At 39.6% G+C, this 22,339-nt stretch overlaps 2 protein-coding genes and 1 long non-coding RNA gene across 7 annotated transcripts; all 3 read left to right on the plus strand.

The window, feature by feature from the left end:
- The first annotated feature begins 3,044 nt into the window (after nt 1-3,044).
- LOC102718638 (probable E3 ubiquitin-protein ligase ARI1) lies at nt 3,045-6,736 on the plus strand. Its single transcript, XM_040522603.1, has 5 exons — nt 3,045-3,194; nt 3,960-3,992; nt 4,762-5,074; nt 5,341-5,824; nt 5,909-6,736. The coding sequence occupies exons 1-5, from the start codon at nt 3,045-3,047 to the stop codon at nt 6,576-6,578; spliced, it is 1,650 nt and encodes a 549-aa protein (XP_040378537.1). The 3' UTR covers nt 6,579-6,736.
- A 3,520-nt stretch (nt 6,737-10,256) lies between these two features.
- Nucleotides 10,257-12,692, plus strand: LOC121053904. Its single transcript, XR_005811396.1, has 2 exons — nt 10,257-10,586; nt 12,512-12,692. It is a non-coding gene; the product is annotated as an uncharacterized LOC121053904 (long non-coding RNA).
- Nucleotides 12,693-15,023: 2,331 nt separating this feature from the next.
- On the plus strand, nt 15,024-19,071 carry LOC102709063 (type IV inositol polyphosphate 5-phosphatase 11). 5 transcript variants are annotated; one of them, XM_006650251.3, is made up of 9 exons: nt 15,024-15,202; nt 15,879-16,925; nt 16,997-17,150; nt 17,227-17,357; nt 17,446-17,522; nt 17,641-17,766; nt 18,382-18,569; nt 18,638-18,775; nt 18,893-19,071. In XM_006650251.3, the coding sequence occupies exons 2-9, from the start codon at nt 16,891-16,893 to the stop codon at nt 19,055-19,057; spliced, it is 1,014 nt and encodes a 337-aa protein (XP_006650314.1). In that variant the 5' UTR covers nt 15,024-15,202; nt 15,879-16,890; the 3' UTR covers nt 19,058-19,071. The 5 variants fall into 5 exon arrangements, with proteins under 5 accessions (XP_006650314.1, XP_015690316.1, XP_015690319.1 ...); XM_015834830.2 differs by having other exon boundaries at nt 17,649-17,766; nt 18,377-18,569; XM_015834833.2 differs by having other exon boundaries at nt 17,649-17,766; nt 18,512-18,569.
- Nucleotides 19,072-22,339: the final 3,268 nt, after the last annotated feature.

Raw genomic sequence — 22,339 nt, forward strand, 5'->3', positions numbered from 1 at the left:
GAAAATTTTCTCTCAAAATACATCATTTATCAATTTAGAATGTGAGCACATGAATAATGAGACACATGTACTATTTATTATATTCTCTAAATCTATTTATTATATTCTCTAAATCAGTGAGTTGGAAATGAGGGTAGATTCTTTACCCACCAACACAACACTCCAGATATTCTTTTTAGCTACAAATATGTAGCACGTTTGTATATTTATTTGTAAGAAAAATATTGTATTTTTATATGCGGACATGAGAGAATTCAATTGGCAAACTGACCGTAGCTGAGCTGGTTAATTAACCTTAACTAGCAATGTACCCGTGCTAACGCTATAGTGTTATAATATTTCTATTTAAGTTTCTAATACAAGTCTATATTTTTATATTTTTATAGAAAGTTTCTAATATATTTAGAGTAGATTAGATGATCCATGTACATATATATTAAATAAATAATTCAATTTGGATCCAAACAAGTTGTTCATTTATTTTATGAATGACTTTAGATATGGCATATTTGCAAAATAATTTAAAAAATACAAACGGTCAACCATAGGTCCAAAATTTAACGGCGCCTAGATAAACCGGACGGAGTAGTATAAATACTATTATGTCAAAAATAGCCCCCGCAATTACCTATGAGGCAAATTTAAACACACACATGTTTATAATTTAATAATATATGTATGTATATATTATAAAATTTATTTTATACTCGTTTCCTTTTTATCTAACATTGTTAACTCATTCGTGTTGATATATACATATAAAAACACCAAGCAAGTATTATAAATACCACCGTGTGAAAAATATCTCTTGTTATCTAATATTGTCAACTCGAACGTTTTATATTAGATTATATATACACACATATAAATGATATATCATTTAATCCATATCAGGTCTATTTTTATTTAACACTATGTATTTAGGGGCACCATTCTTGCTGATATATATACATATAAAAATTATTTATTTATGAATTTGATTCATTATTAGTAAATTGACTATAAGAATGATGTATAATATTCTATGTTTGCAAATAAAACTTAGAAAAAGATGAACGATTAGACGGAGTTTTGATTGAGCTCTGATATGGTGATATTTGTAATACTTCCTTCAGTCTTTCTATGACACGTTGAATTTTGGATCTATATTTGACTAAGATTTAATGCATTAAATTTAATATAGGAAGGATAGATGGAAAGTTCACGTAATTTTAGGAGCCAGTAAATATAAGGAGGGTTTAACGGAATGTACACGTGATTTGGGGAACCTATAAAAGGAAAGATGGCTAATTTAACGTGGACTGTTCGATATGATTTGAGCCGTTAGATCTGTCCAATGAGTAAATCGTGTTGGTGCACCATAGGGTAGATGTAAGGAGGATAGATGGAAAGTGCACGTGATTTTGGGAGCCAGTAAATAGAAGGAGGGTTTAACGGAATATAAATGTAATTTGGGAAACCCATAAAAGGAAAGATGGCTGATTGAACATGGACCGTTCATTCTGATGTAGATGATTTAAGCCATTGGATCTGTCCAATGAGTAAATCATGTTGGTGCACGATTATGTCTGTCCATTAAATATGGAAGTCTTACTCTAGAATAAGAAAGTAATTATAATTTTTTCAATAGTATAGTCAATCTAGTAACCAATTACATATAATAGTTACCTACAAAACAGTAGTACGTGATCTCACATGTCATATACATACTCTGTCTTGGAGTTCATGTACAGCTGACTACAAACTAGTAGCTCACATCTCTTTTATCTCCTCTTTTATCTCTTTAAAATATGCTTATAGCTGACTTATAGCCTGCTATTGCACCTGCTCTAAGAACAAAGCGTCCATCACAAGGTTCCTCTAACCGTTGTAACCGTGGTAACCAAGCCCTCCGTGGAGGCACGGCTTCGGTAAGCCGCAGTACCCGAATTTAAATTTAAGGAGAATTTAAAAAAATGAAAAAATTTAATGAAAAAATATATGTTGTATATGTTGATATATAGTGTAGTTTTGTCAAATAAATTCATGAAAAAAATGTATTTTCGGCGTAATTAAAAATCATAAACGAGAATTTCGGGAAACAAAATTAAAAAAAAGCCTATTGCAAATAGTATTTCATAGAAAGATGGTTAAGAATATTTTGTGTTGAGTCATTATTAATTTACACTATACACTAGGGTGAAATACAAATATATAACAATGGATATATGGAAAATATATATGGAGAAAAATTATACGTGCATGTTAGTGTATAGATAATAGTTTTATTCGTAATAATGGGCAGTAGGTATAGTTGTGACGCAATAATCAAAGTGAAACAATTGTTACTTGTTATTGGTGAGAATTATTTGATGAAGGGTGATATGACGGTGTATGTTTGTATGACTTATTTTCCCTATAACATGTCGTATTTTTCCTATATCATAAATATAGTCACAAAATATTTTTCTATTTTTCATGTATTTTTTTAGATTTTTTAAAGTTTTTTTTATTTGACATCACACCCGCGGTCTACTCGTGGTAACCGCAGTTTCCTCGTGGTAACGGCGATTTCGGCTATAAAAATGCGCGGTAAACTACGGTAACCGCCGTTCTCTTACGTTGTTTCAGCAAGTAGTTACCACGGTTACCGTGACGAACCGTGTGGCAAGCCACGAAAATCACCCGGGTTTAAATTTAAATTTTTTAATTTAAATTCATAAATCATAGTTTTTAGTTGCCATGCAGTATCCGCGAGAACGCGGAGCCGACGGTTTGGGCGGCGGTAAGTGAAATTCTGGTCCATCGACACAACAACCAAAGCGCATGCCCCAGCAAGTCCAAGTCAAAAGCCACGACGACGACGTACGCAAGGCTTCTGTGACGTCACCCGTGGGCCCACCACAATTCGGGCCTTAAACCCTAAGCCGCCTCGTTTCGCTCCGTCGCTCGCGCGCGCCGTTTCTCCGCTCGCCACTGCCCGCCCGCCCGTTCGCTGCGGCGTTTCTCCGTTTCTCCGGCGGCGGCGCGCGCGCGAGATCGATCAAGGGCCCCGGCCCGCCGCCATGTCGTCGAGCGACGACGTCGAGGAGTGCTTCTACGGCTACGACGACGACGACGAGGAGGGAGCTGGCGAGGACGAGGAGGACTGGGGCGGCGAGGGCCTGCTGGTCGAGGAGGAGGCGGCGTCGCCGGAGCGCCCCGTGGATTGCTGGGTCAGTAAAAACTAACTTTTGCTCCCGATCGATCGACCCATCGTTTTTTTTGTCTTATCTTCTATCAGATTCATATGCATATCGCAATTATAATATCTGATGCCTTGAGTTCCTCTTGAATTAATTACTACTTTTAGCTTTCTAGTTTTTCTAATGCACATGTAACACTCTTGCCAATCGATTCTCATGGGATTGATATATATGTTTCTCCCTTCGATTTCAAGCATGTATATATGTTCTTTGGAGCTTGCTTTCTTGGTTATTTGTCTTTACCAAATAAACGATACCTCCGTCACAACTCACAAGTAAATGAATCATGCGTCTTTTTAAATGCAGTATAAATGAAACGCAACAAAACTATTTGACCCTTTTTTTTGGAATCTTATGCACACGTTTGATAATAACCTGTATTTGCACATTCAGAGGAGGTATGTTTTAATTAATGCATAGCTTTAGTGCCGTTTTGTTTGGAATAGAGAACTGGGATGCATATATACTTTTTTTTAAAGTAGACAAGTTTCCAGACATAATTAAATAGCAAGCCTTCTTTGCTGACACAACCAAAATTAATATATTAAAAGCTTATTCACACTTATTTTTGAGGATATTTTTTATCGTAGTCCTTTTCCCACCATAACTTTTAAACTGATAATACCATAGATATTAAATATTTACTTATAAATTATTTTAGATTTTTTGTTTATTTTTTTACGGCTTACTCTTACGAAAGATGCACTGATTACCATTTGGTGTCTGTTGTTGCAGGCCATCACAAAAGAGTCTCTTCCAGCTGCCCAGGTAATGGGACTCCGCCTGACACTGCTTTGTGCTACCACAGTCCTAATAATATAATTATAATTATATCCGTGGATTTTCGTGTTTAATATTTAACCATTCGTTTTATTTAAAATAATTATAAAAAGTTTTTAAAAATAGTCACACGTACAGAATTATTCATGTTTATCATCTAATAACAATAGTAATATTTTTTAAATAAAACGGATGATTAGGGGTGGACATAAAACTCGTGGCTCGTTAGCTCGCTCGACTCGTGACAAGCTCGACTCGGCTCGTTTCATTTTTTAATGAGCCGAGCTAGCATTTTAGCTCGTTAGAGATAACGAGCCAGCTCGAGCTGGCTCGTGAGCTGCACGCGAGCCTGACCAAAGATACGCGAATCATCGGCATTCATTGATTCCACGCCGGAAAGCATGTGTTCAATACTTCATAGGTGATTTGTTGGTTCAAACTTTAATATTTAGATACAATTTCATATAATTTATATGTTTAAACTAAAAATTTGCTTGTATAATCTATTGAAAAATTGTTTAAGTTAACTTTTCATGCATGGCTCATGAGCGAGCCTAACGATTCAGCTCGAGTTTTATAACGAGTCGAGCCGAGCCGAGCCAGCTCGTTATTTTAACGAGCCAGACCGAGCCGAGTACGGATGATAGAACGTTAAATATAACCAGTGCAAAGGACCGGAGGGAGTAGTATCGAACTTCAAAGTTGTGCTTTAATTAATCACAGTGTCGTTGTTCTCCTGCTCTACATGTGCACGCAGCAACAAGACCTGTCCATGGTGATGAACCTGCTGTACATCAAGCAGCACCAGGCTCGGTCTCTCCTCATCCACCACCGCTGGAAGGTGGACTCCGTCTTGGACCACCTGGGCAACAAGGGCCGAGACAGCTTGCTCGGGGAGGCCGGCGTCGTGCTCCAGCAAGAGGCGAACAGCGGCACGGCGCCGGCGGCCATGGCGTCGCCGCAGCACCCGAGAGGCAGCAGCAGCGTCACCACCTGCTATGTGTGCTTTGAGGAGGCTTCGCCGGACGCTGTCTCGACCATGGATTGTGGACACTGCTTCTGCAATGACTGTAAGTTAATCCATTTTCCCTCTTTTCTTTCTGTTAATCTGCTGTTTCGTCAGAAGAAATTTATATATAATCGTGTTTGGGAAAAGAACAATTCTTTTGCATGATTGCGAAGTAGAGACAAAAGGAATCCTTCAAACGGAAAATTGATGCTTTTTTTGTAGTTTAATTTTCCCCGAGAATTTTCATGATTTCATCAGCAAGAGACAAGAAGAAGTTGGAAAGATTTGTTTTTTGCAAGATGTGATTGATGTGTTGAATTTGTTCAGGTTGGACAGAGCATTTCTTCGCCTCTGTCAACGGCGGGCAGAAGCAGATCCGGTGCATGGAGGTGGGGTGCGCGGCCATCTGCGACGAGGCGGTGGTGCAGCGCCTCCTCGGCGGCAAGTACCCCGACGCGGCGAGGCGGCTGGACCACTTCCTCCTCGAGTCGTACGTGGAGGACAACGGCGCGGTGCGTTGGTGCCCCAGCGCGCCGCACTGCGGGCGCGCCATCCGCGTGGACGGCGGCGACCGGTGCTGCGACATGTCCTGCCCCTGCGGCGTCAGCTTCTGCTTCAGCTGCGGCGCGGCGCCGCCGCACTCGCCGTGCCCGTGCGCCATGTGGGCCAAGTGGGACGCCAAGTGCCACGGCGAGTTCATGAACCTCGACTGGATCCGCGCCAACACCAAGAACTGCCCCCGCTGCTTCAACCCCATCGAGAAGAACGGCGGCTGCAACCTCGTCACCTGCCGATGCGGCCAGCATCTCTGGTAATCCCTCCTCACTCTATGTGTATGCATCGCTCGCCATTGATGCCGATCGTTTTCTCAAGTTTCTTCTTCCATCTCCGGCAGTTGGCTGTGCGGCGGCGCCACCGGGTCGGCGCACTCGGTGCACAGCATCGAGGGGCACAGCTGCAACCGGTTCGTCGAGGAGGAGCAGAAGGAGGTGGACGACGCCAGGAGGAAGGTGCTCCGGTACACGCACTACTACGACCGGTTCAAGGTCCACGGCGACTCCCGCAGGTCGGAGCTGGAGGAGCTGGGGCCGGCCGTCGAGGAGCGGGTGCGGCGGCTGGAGTCGAGCGCCGAGCTGAAGCCGGCGATGGACACCGCCCGGGCGCTGGGCGACGCGCACCGCGCCCTGCTGGGCTCCCGGCACGTGCTGTCGCGGTCGTACGCCTTCGCTTACCACATGTTCGGCGGCGAGGAGCGGACGTGGCCGGAGCAGAAGGCGGCGGCGGCGCAGGCGCAGGCGCTGTTCGAGGACCACCAGGAGATGGCGGAGAGGCACGTGGAGAAGCTGTCGCAGCTGCTGGCGACGGACTCGCCGGTGACGGAGGGCGCCCTGCGGCGGGCGAAGCAGGAGGCCATCACCCTCACCGCCGTCGTCGAGAAACACTGCGGCGAGATGCACAAGTGCATTCAGGACGAGCTGCTGCCCATGCTCATCGACACGACGTCCATCGCGGCCTACCGCCCCACCGGCCCTATCGAGGCCAACGACTTCCCGCCTTGTGTCTGACAACCTTTTCTTTTATAGAATCTCTGTGAATTCAAATGTGTCCAAATAAGTTCTAAATGTTGTTATTTTAGCTGGGAAATAGTATGGTATATAAGACTTGGCGATAATTAACTTTTCTTCTCGGAAGTACTTCAAGATTCATGAAACACTCCATAAAAACTCTCACCATCATCTTTTTGCTTAGAGAGATGCTATACGTACAATGGGTTGTTTATGATCCGTGTATGATAAACAGTAGGCTATACGTACGATGGGTTTCTTACCATCCGTGTATGATAAACAATGGGCTATGCATACGATGGACTCGTTCCGTATGAGTCGAGCGAGAACGCAGCGCACGGCACACGCTAAACGGACCGCATGGAACTATCATACGCGTAGCTGTTTCCTTTCGCTTACGGTTAGACAAAATTTGAATTCTCAACTTTAAATTAGCTCACACTTATAAGACAAAATTTAAATTCCCAACTTTAAATTGGGAGTAGATTTTGAGCTTTTATCATCGTAGTTTATTTTTCATCTTTGTCTTTTGAATCGCTAAAAACTCGTATACAAGAGTTTTATTTATAAATTATTTTTTATTTACAAATGTTGTTTGATATTTTTTTTTTAAAAATCAAACAATCACCCCCTTTAATGCTGTATTTTATTACAATTACTCCAACATTCATAAAGTGTAGACGGCCCTTGCTTTTTTTTTTTCTAAAAAAAAAATCTTTGGGCATCATTTTTTAACCTATATATTATCTGTTTTCCTATCCTTTCAACTTTGTGGCCGCCGGGCCACTCTCATATCATTTACGCTTAATAGATTCCTCTATTTTTAGTGATAATAGTAGTACATGGGCTATCTACTATTCCCATGTGCACAAATAACATGTTGAAATTTGGATGGACGCGATAACTATATATATTTTGCAATATCTTCCTAGCCATATCTCAGGATTCTTCCTCATTTGGTGTCTTTTTTGCACCCCTCCTCCAACCACTACTTCGCATCAATGGTGCAGTTACCCTATCTTAGTCGGCTCCATCATTTGACTCTAATGTGCTATTTATTCCTCGCAATAAAACCCTTTATTCCTCACAATAAAACCCCTGCACTACTCTACCTTCTTCATCTCTAGTGCTTCCAACTACTCTCCGCTGCCTTCTAACTATTTAGTTCTGCCAGTATCTACCACCGACTATTAGGTCACCATCATCGAGCCATCCATCTAAGCCAAGATCCCCCAACCCTCATTTCACCGCCACCTCAACCCTCAGACCTAACTGGTTTGTGTCGCTGCTATCTTGTTCTTTATCGTGTATACAAATTTATAATTCAATTCAGATTGCTTTTATTTTATTCTTACTTGTTTCTTTGATTTACTTGCAAGAATATTGTTTATTTGCACAGGCACGATCAGTAATCCATGATGAGATGTATCGATCTCATAGGTACAACAGTACCACATATCATACTGTTGTAGTCGAATCATCAATGTTTCTCTCAAATCGTGGTTATCTTCAACTGATCAAAAGATCGAGCCTCCCATTTCCACATCAAGTGGTATCAAAGCTATGAGCACATGAGAGCATATATTTTATGAATGTCGTAAAAAACTATATTTTTTTTAAAAATATAGATGTCATTTGAACAAATGAGGTGGCATCCCATCAAGAGATTAAAAGAGTTTCTCCTGGATATGGAACACAACTAGATTGAAAGCAATTGGACAATACACAAAAACATCTAGGAAATAGAAGCTGACAAACAACTAGTAGCCAACAATGTAGGAAATAGAGAATCTAACAGCAAATATTGAGAAAATCTATGATATACTATCGACTTTAGTCCAATTCTATGATTTACCACTGACTTTATCATGTTCTGCAGTATACCATTAACTTTTGCTTAGCTTCTACGTTTTACCATTGTCGTCCTGTTAGCCTCTGTTGGTATTGTAAATTTTGTCAAAATGACCAAAATACCAATGTGACAAAACTTCCAAAATTTGAATAAAATTATGAAATATTATATTATAGGCACAATGAGATTGTAATCATCCAAATTATGACCAAATACTTAAAATCTGATATTTCAGAATTCTATCCAAATTTCAAAATCTAATAAAATATACAATACTAACGGAGACTAATGGAACGGTGATGGTAAATCGTAGAAGCTAAGCAAAAGTTGATGACATATTATAGAATGTGACAAAATCAATGACAAATTGTAGACTTGTGACAAACTCAAGGCAATCTGCTCTCTCTTTTTAAGCCTATTGAGAGATTAAAAGAGTTTCTTGTGGATATAGAACACAACTAGACATAAAACAATATAAAAAATTGGATAATAGCACATTTACGAAACATCTAAAAAATAGACCGATTACACGATAGGATCCTATCGGGATGGGATAAATTATGAACCAGATGATACCAACTATATGGTATTATCTTATACTAGATAACACCAATCGTATCATCCAATAGCATCAACATCGACGCATGAAGCAACACGGAGGAGCAGCTTCGGAGCCCAAAGTAGAGTAAGTCTCCTGTCCGAACGGGAGTCCGTGCCGTATATTTTTGAAAAAAAAAGAAGTTGACAAACAAGTGGTAGCCAATAGTGTAGGCAACCACTCTCATCTTTTCATTTTTCTTATACTTATAAGCCAAAAATTAAATTTTCATGCTTAATTTTGGAGTTGATTTTGAGGGGTTCTTTTTACCATAGTTTATTTTTCAATATTGATTTTTAGGTCACTGAGAATACGTATATAAAAGTTTTATTCATAAATTATTTTTTATTTGTAAATATGCCGTTGTACAATCACCCAAATGAAAGGAGAATCCAAGAACAAATATTAATCTATCTACACCTCGTAGTTTCAATGAAAATGTAGCACACCACGTTAGCGGTTTTTTCAGAACCAAATGCATACATATCGTCCGATCTTACAAACTGGATCCAACCAACCAGATGGCCCAGCGTGCTGACTCTTCCACCACCGTTGGATTAGAGAGACATGAATGAATGGTGATCCTCTAACCCAAGCCTCCAATAAAAACCTAGTGTGCCGACTCTTACATCGTTGTGTAGTCAATGTGCCACATCATCCGAAACTGTTGGTAGTTGATGAGAGGGAGGTCGTATCCGTAGTCGAACCAAGCCTGGAGTTGCACCGTCGTCGTCCTCACTGCCCAGCACCGAGGGGCGACGAGACACGCAGGGACGGGGCGGCGGGCGTGGGTGCGCGAGGGCGAGGCTTGTGGGGGCAAGATGCCGGGCGGCGGCGGCGCGGCGCCGGACGACGAGGGGGCGGCGTTGGCAGGAGGAACGAGATCGCACAATGCAGGAAGAGAGGAGCCGATGAAAGTTCCAGGCCGACGCGTGAGAGAAACCCAGCGTCGTACTTTTCCAGATGCCAAGTGAAACACCGACTCCCAAATATGCTTACAAACTCAGAGGATATGAGAAATTGCTAAATTTTGAGAAGCAGAATAACGTACTGTTGGAGACAGTTTTTCTTTTCAGTTTATCAAAAATACAAAGATGACAAGTTGGGATAGAAAACTATTAGAGTTGCTCTAACTAACTAGGCCTAGCTGGGCCTCCCTTTCGAAAGCACCCAACATTTCGGCCCATCCTGCCGACCACATATTCCGCGTTTCTCCAGGGACTCAGATGTAAAAGAGACCCAGGCGTCGTCACCAAGAGGCCAAGAAAGCGAGAGTCGCCTAGGGTTTTACTTGCTTCCTTTTAGCTCCCGCCGTCTCCGCGGAACCCTCGCCGCCACCGCCTCCCGCCTCGCGCAACCGGAGCCAGGATGTTCCTCGGCGCGATCCCGCGGCGGCCGAGCAAGGAGGCGGCGTACAAGCAGCTGCGCTCCCACCTCATCGTCATGGCCTCCTGCGTCGCCGCCATCCGCGCCGCGCCCTACGTCCTCCACTTCCTCAACCGCGACGCGGACGTCCTCAAGCTGGAGCTCTAGGCCGTCCCCGTCCCCCGCCCGCTAGGTGAGAACCCCCCCCCCCCCCCCCCCCCCCGCGGGTCTAATTGTGGATGGAACTTGTGATCCCGTTGGGAAATGCATTTGGGGGCAGGAAACTCCTCTTTGATTGGTTAATTTGGGATGGAGCTTGTGATCCTGTTGGAGAAAACCGTCCGAGAGATCCGGTCCGCGCTTATGCGATTAGACATGTTACCTTGCCCACAGTGCGTGCGTGGGTTCTGACTAGTGATATATTTAGATCAGTTTAGCGTGTTTAGGTTCGTTCTTATTTATTGCAACCTTTCATCAATCTTGTATGGTGTGTATTCATGGTTATGGTAGGTATTGTGCAGAGGATCCTGGTAGGAGTATAAGAGCTCCATGGATCAGTATTGCATTGGGAAAAACTTGTGCTATATATTATTTGGGTGAATTAGCAGTTTACAGTTGAACTTCTTTGAGTTAGTAGAGTGAATCAGTAGGCTATTCATTGCTTCTTTCTTCATGGTACCCTCTACTATCTTTACATGCCAGTTCTTTTTTCAACTGGATAATTTCCTAATTCTTCTGCACATAATCCTTGCTCTACCATTGTGTAGCCAGATTCAATGCACTCGAAACCGGATGGCCTGCCGATATGCTGTAAATTAGTAGCATCTTCCATATATTGATAACAGTAGAGTCCAGATGCCTTTGTTCATATTATCGTATACATGTCTCTGATTTCAAATTTCTTGTCAAAACAAACTAATCCATAGAAGTTTTAACAGAGCAATAACTCTAATTTTTTTCCCAAGAAATCCCACCAAAACCTATTATATGACAAGTTATTCATAATCCTTGCAAGGCAAATTACTACTAAACTAAAAGGATTAAACTATCTTTTGATAATGTTAGCACTTCCCTGTCTACTGATCATTTCAGGAAAGTTCTCTTGGAATGGTCCTAAAAATTGAACTTTGACGATAAGCTTATCAAAAATGTATTTCTAATAACTACAGAAACAGAATTATGATTGCTTAAAATTACTTTCGAATGAATCTGCCGCCACTTTTATTACTAAATGTTTAATCAATATATGTAACAAACTGTTGGTACAAAAATCATTAAGTGAATTTTGAGATTTATGCATGCTTAAGAATCTTACATTTATGATCAATTAGTGTGCAATTTGATTGATGATTATAGTAGACTTCGTGTATTGCATCAACTTAGGTCACATTTGCACCTGTTAATGTAATGCATTCCTTGTTTGGTAGTATTCTATTCGGTGTGATGTTTTTTCCACAATGGATTCAGAATTAATATTGTTGCATTCGGATGTTTGCGGATTTGACCAGTGACCTTTTCTGAATAATGATAAGCTATATCTTATGGTTTTATAGATTTAATATGTACTACATTTTAATCTTCCTAGCTGATCAATGTGTAAATAACCCCTGCAATATGCTTGTATTGGTACTTCTGTCTGTTTGTCGACTATGGCAACGTAGTACATGCAAAAAGGTTCCCGATCTTTTAAGTAGGAAGAAGCTAGATTTTTTTTATATAGGTTGGAACTGGAATGTTTATTCCAACCTCCAAGCTTCTTTAGTTTGCACCCACTATGCTTTCTGACCTTGTGAAACAGAGAGGTTCATTATTCTAGTCATAAGCTCATAATTCATAACCTATAAACTGAATTTCCGTTCACTAGCAGCTCAATCAATAGCTGAACAGTTGATGTTCTTAGTCAGTTTGTTCTGGTAGCTGGCATTGAAGTCCGTTATTCATGTCCAATATTACAACCCAGTTTGTATCTAGTGATCTGTTGAGATAAACTACTCTATATTTTATACATGTTAGTTCTCCATTGTGGGAACATTTTTGGCTAAATGGGTTGTTAGTGTGATTTGTTTCCTCACGTAATTACAATGAGCTCCACACTGATTTGTTTCTGATTCTCTCTAGGTGCTGCTGTGATGGACAAATCATCGCCTTAGTGCTCCATGGATGGTTTCAAAGCAATGTTTGGATAGGATTTCTGCAGACCTTATAAAACTGAATTAGTTACATTTGCCTGAGAGGCATACATCTTTCTGTACGTCGTTATTTTAATGGCAGTGCTTCTTGACTTGTCTGTTTTTTAAAATAGCACTAATTGTGAAATAGGCATCTGTTTTTTCTATTGCGTTTTTTTTAATTTTTCCTGGCTAATGGGTGTTTTCTTCTATATTACTTGAGGAAAGTTTGAAAAAACAGGACTAAATTGTGGATAATTAAACAAGCAAGTTAAGACGTATAAAGTTCAGAGAGCTTTCTAAGCAGTACTATAAATGTCCTGAGGGAAGTTAACTAAGAAGTCTTGGAAATTACACTGATTTACATATCTAGTTTGTGCAAAATGCATGTCCTATTTGTTTGTCCTCTAATCTGGTCTGGACCTGGGTTGATTGAAACATGAACTGGTAATTTGATGGGTGCATTTAAATACTTTTTGTTTGGGCTTATAAGCAGACATTTAAAGAAAAAAAAACATAAGCTTGAACAAACAAAACCACTTTTTAAGTGGGGTTTTTAAAGCCATAAGTCTATGTGAAGCCAAAAGTTTTTGAGTATTTTATTTTTGGCTTATTTGAAAAAGATGTAGCACCCCACTATTTAAGTACCATATATAAGTTTATTTTTTTGCTTATTTGGGACAGAGGTAGCACCCACGGTTATTTTTGAAACTTTGAAGCCACCGACTTCAAAAACCATATAAGCTGAAAAGTCCCCTTAGAAGCTTAAGCCAATAAGTCTAAGCTCAAACAAACAGAGCCTTAAAATGTTCACCTTAGAGCTCAAACAAACAGAGCCTTAAAATGTTCACCTTAGAGAGGCCTGAACTTGGTGGTGTCGACATGTTGATGTCGATTGGTCCTTGGCCTAGTTTGATTGGGCTGTAATTACTCTATTAATATATTATTTATGTGATAATCATGATATTTTTTGAATATGAATTTGATAATATTAATTTTTTATCATAAAAATTATATAGTAATAGAGTAACTTTTGTCAAACTATATCCTAATTGAACTAAATATGCTCTATATTTTAAAATAGAGGGGGGGGTTATGAAATGAACATATGAATTGTATTTCTTTAGAAGGAATGGATATTTTCTATGGTTTATTCCAAACCGAACGTGGCCTACATTAGTCTAACATATTGCTATCTTTTGTCCTCATCCTTTTGCTTTGCTTATACTTATAATCCAAAATTTAAATTTTTAACCGTAAATTGGAATTGATTTTAGTGTTTTTAATAAAAGTTGATTTTTCGGCCTTTGATTTTAAATCACTAAAAACATGTATATAAAATTTTTATTTACAAATTATTTTTTTAAAATATGTTATTTGACTTTTTTAAAGAAAAAACCAAACAATGAGGGCCTTTTTATTTGGCCTTCTTAAATTCACATGGTTCAAGCAAAGAAGGCCAAGATAGTTGAATTGTGAAAGTTGTTGAATTTAAGTAAATTCTACAATTAGAACTGTTTTGCAATGTGGAGTTTTGCCTTGTAATAAAAATCAAAGAACATGGCCTATTCGGTTGGGAGAAAAACAAATTATTTTCCTTAAGCTGTAGAGAAAAAACATATGAAAAGTTTCGCCCACTTAAATCTCTTGAAAAATTCCTATAAATTGATATGCATTCATATTTCTTTACCTTTTCTATTCCTATAGATTAAAATTCCTTCAAACTGAATGTGATGTCAATCATAAACATAAGAATCATATATTTGTTTTGAAAAATATTATTATAGAACATACAATCAAATTCATTTTATATGTGACAAACACGTCACTTTCATCTTTGCGCCTATGGTTATGCTTATAAGTCAAAATTTGAATTTTCAATCTAAAATTTAGAGTTGATGTTATAAGTTTTTTTTATCGAAATTTGTTTTTCAGCCTTCTCTTTTGGATCGTTTGGAATAGATATATAAATTTTTTATTTATAAATTACTTCTTGTTTACAAATATGTCAATTGGATATTTCTATAAAAAAAACAAGCAATCACCCGAGACTGGACCCTCCGGTGTTAAACATTTCTCCGCCTACCTCAGCTCTCAATCAACAACAAACTATCCTCCATTCATTTCGACGTATATTTTCTTAATCTTAATGAACCGTAATCATTTTTCAATTTAAACTTTAATCCCTTATAATAAAAACGGCATAACTTTCTGTATTTCGGTACGGAGCGTGCAATAGTTATCTAACCCAAATAGTACAAACTTTAGCTCTGTACGAGCAGAAATACAAGCTCCATTCACCTCTCCTGCGGTAATGCACACATAGTATTAGCGTATCACTGACATGTAGGCCCCACCCATACCGGGTCCACATGTCAGTTCAGCGGAGCAGATGGTTCCATTCCAACGGCTACGATCTCCTTCCTCCTCCTCCTCCTCCTCGCCCCTCCCTCCCCTTGTGACGTGACGGCGCGGGGAGACGCGAGGGATGGCCGCCGCCGCCCACGGCTCTGGAGAGAGCGGCCCTCAAGGGGCAGCGGCGGCGGCGGCGGTAGCCTGCCAGCCGCCTCGCCCTCCCGCATCTGCCGCGACAAGAATGCGGCGGGAGTAGTGGCAGAGGTCGCCCTCGCCTTCTGTTCCGGTGAGTTCCTGCCTGCTCTGAATCTGTGATATCGGCTGGCGCAGCGGCCCAGATCTGTTACTTGCTCCACGATTTGCCTCCCATGAGTTTTCGAGATATATTCTTTTTTTTCTTTTTGTTCTTGTGTGTATGCAATCCCCTCCCAACTCCCAAGTCCTTGTAGTTTCAGGTGTAAATGTAATCTAGATCGATAACCCATTTTGAGTGATGAGAGCAGATTTCAACACATTGAAATCACATCAGAAGTTGTAATATGCTATTTCTTCCCTTTTTTATTTGACACTTTTTTATACTTGACACAGTGCACTTTTGAATTATGTTTCGTGTCTGTCTTATTTAAAAATTTTATGCAAATACGCAACATTATACATCATGCTTAAAGAACCTTTAGTACTAAATCACATCACAATAAAAACAATTAATAATTATGTAGTTTTTTTGAATAAGATAAACGATAAAATGCAGACCTCAAAGTTAACAATGTTAAATAAAAAAAAAGTAGAGTGAGTACTTGCAATGTCAATAATGGTAAAACAGAGGGAGATATAACAGTAGGCTAAACAAAAGACAATGCTAGGAACGGTAATGATTCATGCTGAAGCTTTTCTTCTGTCTACTGTGCATTGTATGTCTGGATCCAGTGATAGGATTATAAGACCTCTTCTCCTCTGTGCAGAAGCAGCTGAGTTTGATTCTGGAACTGCTAATAATGCACTAATGTGCCAGAGGACATATCATCTCCTTTTGGTTGGTGAAGCTTTGAAATTCTTCGCCTCCAAGCGGATACGTGCAAACACCGATTTGCTTCTCCTGCTAGTCTGGCAGCAGACAGCCACAGAACGACGGCACATGCCTAAATCAGAAGCGGGCCATTTGATTAGAAACACATCAAAGCGGTGACCAGATGATTCTGATACTCACGTTAGGAGAGCATCAAGTTATGTCACCATCACAGCTGTGGAAATTTCTCAAGGTCATTGATAGCTATCACAAATTCTGTTGTTCTTCCAGAGTCTGGTGGAGGAGTTTCATCAGGACTTGTGTCAAATGAAACAAGTTCATACTTTGCTATGTCGTAGAAATTTATCTTGAAATGATGGGGGAGGATCAGCATTCTAATTTAGTTCAAATGTGAAACTTCAGGAAGAAATTAAGTCCTGTCCGTTCCCCAAAGGTGCTTCTCCATTAGAGGCTAGAGCGCATGGTCAACAACATTACTTGCTATAGGAAATGACCTTATCATCGTGCGTACTGGTTGCAACTGTGGAGGTCCTATTAATATGCCTAGTCTCTTTCACATTTCCCCTAATTTTTGGACTGTTATAGCCCTGCAATGATGTGATGAAAAACGAGATGATGTTGTCACATCAAAGAGATCTAGTACCTAACTATCTAATCCACATAGCCCATGTGGTTGGTTATTCGGCACTCCACTGGTACCTTTCAGTGTTAAGTTGAAAGTTTCATAAGAATACGGAGCATCTAAATAGTTCCTGAAAGCAACATGGAGTCTAGAGGCATCTATATTATAATTTAATTGATTCTCTTCAGCCTGCTCTAGGTTTTGAAAAGTTCTCTGATTGCTTAGAGAACTTTGAATTTTCTGAGTATAACAGTATAAGAAGGGTTCCTTTTCGTAACCTTCATGCAAGATGATTTGAAGGGAGGATTCAGTGACTAGTAGAGAGATGGGAAACTGCACCAGTTTTACTTCTCCAAAATGGTATACAACTGATCTCACTAAAAGTTCCCTCTCATATTATACTCTTGCATCTTTGATATTATGTTTTGCAGGAGATTAAGTGAACTTCACAGCAATGGTATGGTTTCTGTTGACGAGGATGGAACTCATGAAGGCATAAAGATAATTCGGATTCAGAAAGCCTGTGAATTCACCACCAATTCAGTTCTTTGTGTCTGCATTATAACCTGGAACATGAACGGAAAGGTGCATATAATTTACTTGTTTTCATTCTTCTTGATGATGAGTGGGTTTTGTTTTCTAATGTTCGTTCTTGGTAAAGATGTCTGTGGACGATGTAACAAAGTTAGTAAGCTCCAACAGGAAATTTGATTTGCTAGTTGTCGGTTTGCAAGAAGTACCAAAGTGTGATGTTGCACAAGTTCTGCAAGAAACCATGGTTGAGACACACATGTGAGGACCTTTCCATTTCAACTCTTTAATTGAACACTTCAAAAAATTTTACAGCATTAAATATAGTTTGATGCTCGTCAAATTTTAGTCTGTTATGCCAGAAAGCCATGCAGTCTCTTCAGATGTTTCTTTTTGGAGCAAAGAGTTCAGAGAAATACATCAGAGGTGATTCTATGTCTAGTTCAGCACCTGAGCCTGTGCATACATATAGCCAGATGTTGCTCATGTGATAGTATATTTGTTTGATTGAATGAAATATATTTAATTTCCTAATTCTGCATAGAGTTGAAGGTGGACAAGCATGCAGTTGGAGGTTGCGGGGGTATAATTGGAAGAAAGAAAGGAGCTGTAGCCATGTACATCAATTTCAGTGGGATCAGTATGGTTTTTATATCTTGCCATCTTGCAGGTATCTTTTCAACTTTATATCATTTCATTTTTACAGTATCACTTACTCCCTCCGTCTCAAAATAAATCAATTTTCCAGTTTTTAGATACAATATTTGACTCTCTGTCTTATTTAAAAAAATATGATTAATTTTTTTGTTTTTATTAGATGATAAAATATGAATAGTACTTTATGTGTGACTAATTTTTTTTAAAATTTTTTGAAAATTTTACAAATAAGACGGATGATCACACACTCGACACGAAACCAAAAGGTTGCCTTTTTCAGGGACGGAGGGAGTATACTACTAAATGCACGTCAATGCAGGACATCCTCTTTGTTAGTGTGCTTACCATGGAATTTTGCCAGCGCTGCCCAGCATCAAACAGAGTGAAAATAGGATTGTGTTAGTTATGCACGCAAAAACTATACAACTTTACGATTTCCTTTGCTGAATCACTTCACTTGCCCCAATGATTTTAAGTGATCCTGACACCAACTCTAGAATCTAAATTGCTTTGCTGATGCTGAGAGCAGCACATACTAAAATCTGTTCGTATTGATGACAAGTTGTTGCTAATTTGTCGTAAATCAAATGCTATCACGAACAACTAACTGGACCGTGCTGAAGTGTAGCTCATGAACACAAGGTGGAGAAGAGGAACTCAGAATGCCAGCACATTTCACACTCACTGTTCTCCAAGAATGATATACAATATACCAAATCTGCAGACATAACAGTGTGGCTTGGTGACTTGAATTACAGACTAGAAGGAATAAGCTCAATACCTGCAAGGAAGTTGATTGAAGAGAATCGTCAAAGTGTAAGTGCATGCTGAGATTACATATTTTCACACAACAGATGCCTCATTCATTGTATATATTATTTCAGAAACTAAGTGGCAAGGACCAGCTTCTTCAAGAAGCTGAAAAGGGTGAAATATTCAATGGATACTGCGAAGGGACCTTGTTGTTTAAGCCAACGTACAAGTATAACATAGGGAGTAGCAACTACGATACAAGTCATAAGGTATCTCTAGTTATATCATTTGTGAATTTTAAGATGACAATCTGCAGAATTTTTTCTTTCAAAATAGTGTGTAGACATTCTGAAAATGTAATGGCTTTATAACCTTCACTTGCACAGATCAGAGTTCCATCTTGGACAGATAGGATACTGTTCAAGGTTGACCACTCTTCCGGCTTGGGTGCGATCTTGAGCTCATATGAAGCACTCGATTGCATTAGGAGTTCGGATCACAAACCTGTCAGAGCCCATCTTTGTCTGAAAGTACACGATGACAGTGCATAGATAGATATTTCTAGTTGAAATAGGATAAATATAAATTAAAATGATCGATTTGTTGTGAAAACAATTCTCAAGGCCTGAAAGGAACAGCTTGTATATCCCCATGATGAATTAATAAAACATTAGTGACCCATTATTTCCTAGCTGCAATAGCCAACATATACAGCTCATGTAAAAACCTGTGCACCCGCATGTTTCTGAAACTGTTATTTGATCCTTATGTACGTTTGATGCAAAAGACTTTCTACAAGTTGCATGTATAATTATGCATAGGGAGTCTCGATAACGTATGGAAGATACTGTAGTACGTCTCAAGTTACAGTTGTGATGGAATATAAGTATTTGGAGAATGGGACTGGGGGTTGACCTGATCTGGAGCAAAATAATGCAAATCCAGAGTTCACTTTTGGTATGGTCCAGAGGGAAATCGTATCTGAAAAAAAGAAGCATAAATCATGAATGTTTCAGAAACACTATTCATTATTCTTGTATGAAGATCCTGACAAACTCGTGCTTCCTTTGCTGATGAGTGTATGGGCAGCATGGTTACTGTCCCTTTCAGCAAGTGCTTGTCACAGTTGCGTCGGTTTGGATGCATCTTCTCAAGCTATAGGGTGCGTGATCCTTCAGTTTTGGCAGCTTGTCTACTAGAAAGGTCATACAACTTTTGTCTGGCCACTGGACTTCTTTTTCACTGGCGTACCGTTCTTCCGTTGCAACGAGATTTTAATTGAAGAAAATTATCATTAAGTTAATATTACCATTTTCTGAATGTATTGCTTTTTTATTGTAGCATAAATTAATTACTGACATATATGTCTATTAGCCCCCATAGTTCTCTTTTTGTTTCTAATAAAAGTAAGTTGGTGGGAGTGGTTGACGTGTGGGTCCTATGGTTTTCCGGCCATTTTTTTCTTGACATATAAATAGAGAGTTAGTGGTAAGGTAGGTGGTAGATAAATAAGACGAGTCTTCTCTAACTTACTAATATGATGACGTATGAGGCTCGTATATCAGCTACTTAAAGTTAGTAAATAGTAAGTTAGAGGATTTGCTTCTAGATTCACTCCACATATACCACTCCTTTTATAGAGTATAAATTCATTGTTTTTCTACTTAAAAATGTACTTTTCTTTTTGGTGTAAAACGTGACGAGGTGATACTTGTTGATGGAAACGAAGAAACTACGGTTATGATCGTAAATCTGTCAGATGCTAAGAGAAGAAAAGCATACGGGTACTTCGGCCCTATTCGTTTCAGAGGAATACAAATTTATAGGGATAGGAAAAGTGGAGGATTAGAAAGGCACATGCACTTCAATCCTACAGGAAACCAAACCTTAGGAATTCAAAAGTAAAGTGCATTCAGATCCATCCAAAGGAAAAATATAGGAACATTCTGCTACTTGAAGAAATATATTATTTTTTAAAGTTTGAATCAGCTAGCAACCGTTTGAGCATGTCTGCCTCAACCAGCCGTTAGTAGTACATTTCGGGCTTATTCGGAACGCAGGATAGAAAAAACATAGGATAGAAAAATCACAGGAATAAAAAAGGAGTTCATGTGAAAAACATAGGAATGAAAAACACAGGGACTAGAAGAAAGAATCATTCGGATGGACATAGGAACAAACATAGGAAATATACAGTAACATCTTATTAATAATCATTTGAATAGGCATGCAAATAAATACACTGGCATACTGTTGTTAATATCGATTGATTGCCTCGGGCATATGCAAAGGAACTTAAAAAAAAGAGCTTGGAGTGGATGGAGTTTTTCTGTGGTTTTCCCGTGAAACCAACCACGAGGGAAACTTTCCTTTGCTTTTCCTCTAGGCAGCTAGTGTGATCCGAATGATACGAAAAGGAAAAATTCCTGTGAACAGTATTCCTTCAAAAATCCAACGGAAATCCTGTAATCCGAATAGGTTCAAGTTCATAATATAAATAGCTCCAGGGCTTGTATCAGGTAGCACCGTTCACTTCCCTTCCTCTTTCTGTTTGCTCATCAAAAGAAGCTTGCTTGCATCAATTTTTGGAGAATTAGCTTGGTCATCATTTAGCCAACACAGGCACACAGCTATACATCACCACTTGCTCCTGGAACAATAAGGTTAGCACTTGTTCGAGTTGTGCAATAAAATCGTTAGTTTTCATAGGAAATGTTATGATTTTTACTCTCTTAACTCAAATTCACAACCCTAATCACTAATCAATGGACCAACCTCCGCGTCCGAAGCCTGCTGTCTTGCGGCAAGCCTAGAACCAAAAGCATGCGGCCTGCTTGTACTCTACAGCCAAGATCTATGAAAAAAAAACAAAAGGGACAAAAGTCTGCATATACCACTGCAAGAGGATGCACAGACCTGCAATAAACGAGTCTCATCGATCCCTGCGGCCACTCGTCCCGTCGTGGCCGATTCCCACCGCCGCTTGTCCCCTCCTCCCAGGTCCTCGCCGATCCTCGCCGCTCGTCCCGTCCTCCTCCTCGTCGATGCCGCATACGGCAACAGCTGAGGCGAAGGTGCCTGCTACTGGTAGGATGAGGTCTTGGAGAGATTCAGACTGCGGAGAGAGAGAGGGATTGATACGCATGAAGAGAGCGAGAGGAAAGCTGTTTCACAGACTAAGAAAAGATATTTATTCGAGCTTTACATGATTTTTTTATTATTTCACGCTTGCCTTTTTGCCGCGAGAGAGCTATCGCGCGCGCTCATTTCCCGCCATGAATTTTCCCATGAGGTCGTACTGGAGGCAAAATTTCCTCCGTTCCCGTACGATAGGAAAAAATCCTTTACTTTTCCTGCCATTTAATCCTGTAAAACGAACGTGGTTGATAGGAATAAATCTGCTACAAACAGTATTCCTCTTCTCATGTGAAACGAATAGGGCCTTCATGATAATTCTAGTTGTCATATTTATTGAAAATGACAACTTTAATCGAATATTGTGGGTGAATATGTGAGCTATAGTCTATAGCTAACTAACGAAAGGTGCTGGTGTCCGTGAGCACTCGTGATTGAGCCACTTAATTAATTCAGCGTCGCATCTCCTGTCCATTTTGATGCCTGCAATCTACTTTCGCAGATAGCACCTTCCAACTTGTAACATATTGCATTGTCGTTGTTGATCGCCAGTTCCAGTATATTGTAGTAAATAAACATATATTGTAAAGTTTTCTGAGAATATTGTACTAATAAACATATATTGTAGTAATAAACATATAATGTATAATGTATAGTGTTAGAGTAGAGGTGTAGAGCATGAGCAGATGCGGCCTAAC

This window comes from Oryza brachyantha, chromosome 3 (genome assembly GCF_000231095.2).
Source record: "Oryza brachyantha chromosome 3, ObraRS2, whole genome shotgun sequence".
Lineage (NCBI taxonomy): Eukaryota > Viridiplantae > Streptophyta > Magnoliopsida > Poales > Poaceae > Oryza > Oryza brachyantha.

Bases quoted from the DNA above. Each gene is read 5' to 3' on its own strand.
- LOC102718638 (XM_040522603.1), top strand. From the start codon at position 3,045: ATGTCGTCGAGCGACGACGTCGAGGAGTGCTTCTACGGCTACGACGAC. The intron at 3,993-4,761 runs GTAATGGGACTC...ATGTGCACGCAG, and splicing joins AGTCTCTTCCAGCTGCCCAG to CAACAAGACCTGTCCATGGT. The intron at 5,825-5,908 runs GTAATCCCTCCT...CATCTCCGGCAG, and splicing joins CGATGCGGCCAGCATCTCTG to TTGGCTGTGCGGCGGCGCCA.
- LOC102709063 (XM_006650251.3), top strand. From the start codon at position 16,891: ATGGGAAACTGCACCAGTTTTACTTCTCCAAAATG. The intron at 18,570-18,637 runs GTAAGTGCATGC...ATATTATTTCAG, and splicing joins TTGAAGAGAATCGTCAAAGT to AAACTAAGTGGCAAGGACCA. The intron at 18,776-18,892 runs GTATCTCTAGTT...TCACTTGCACAG, and splicing joins ACTACGATACAAGTCATAAG to ATCAGAGTTCCATCTTGGAC.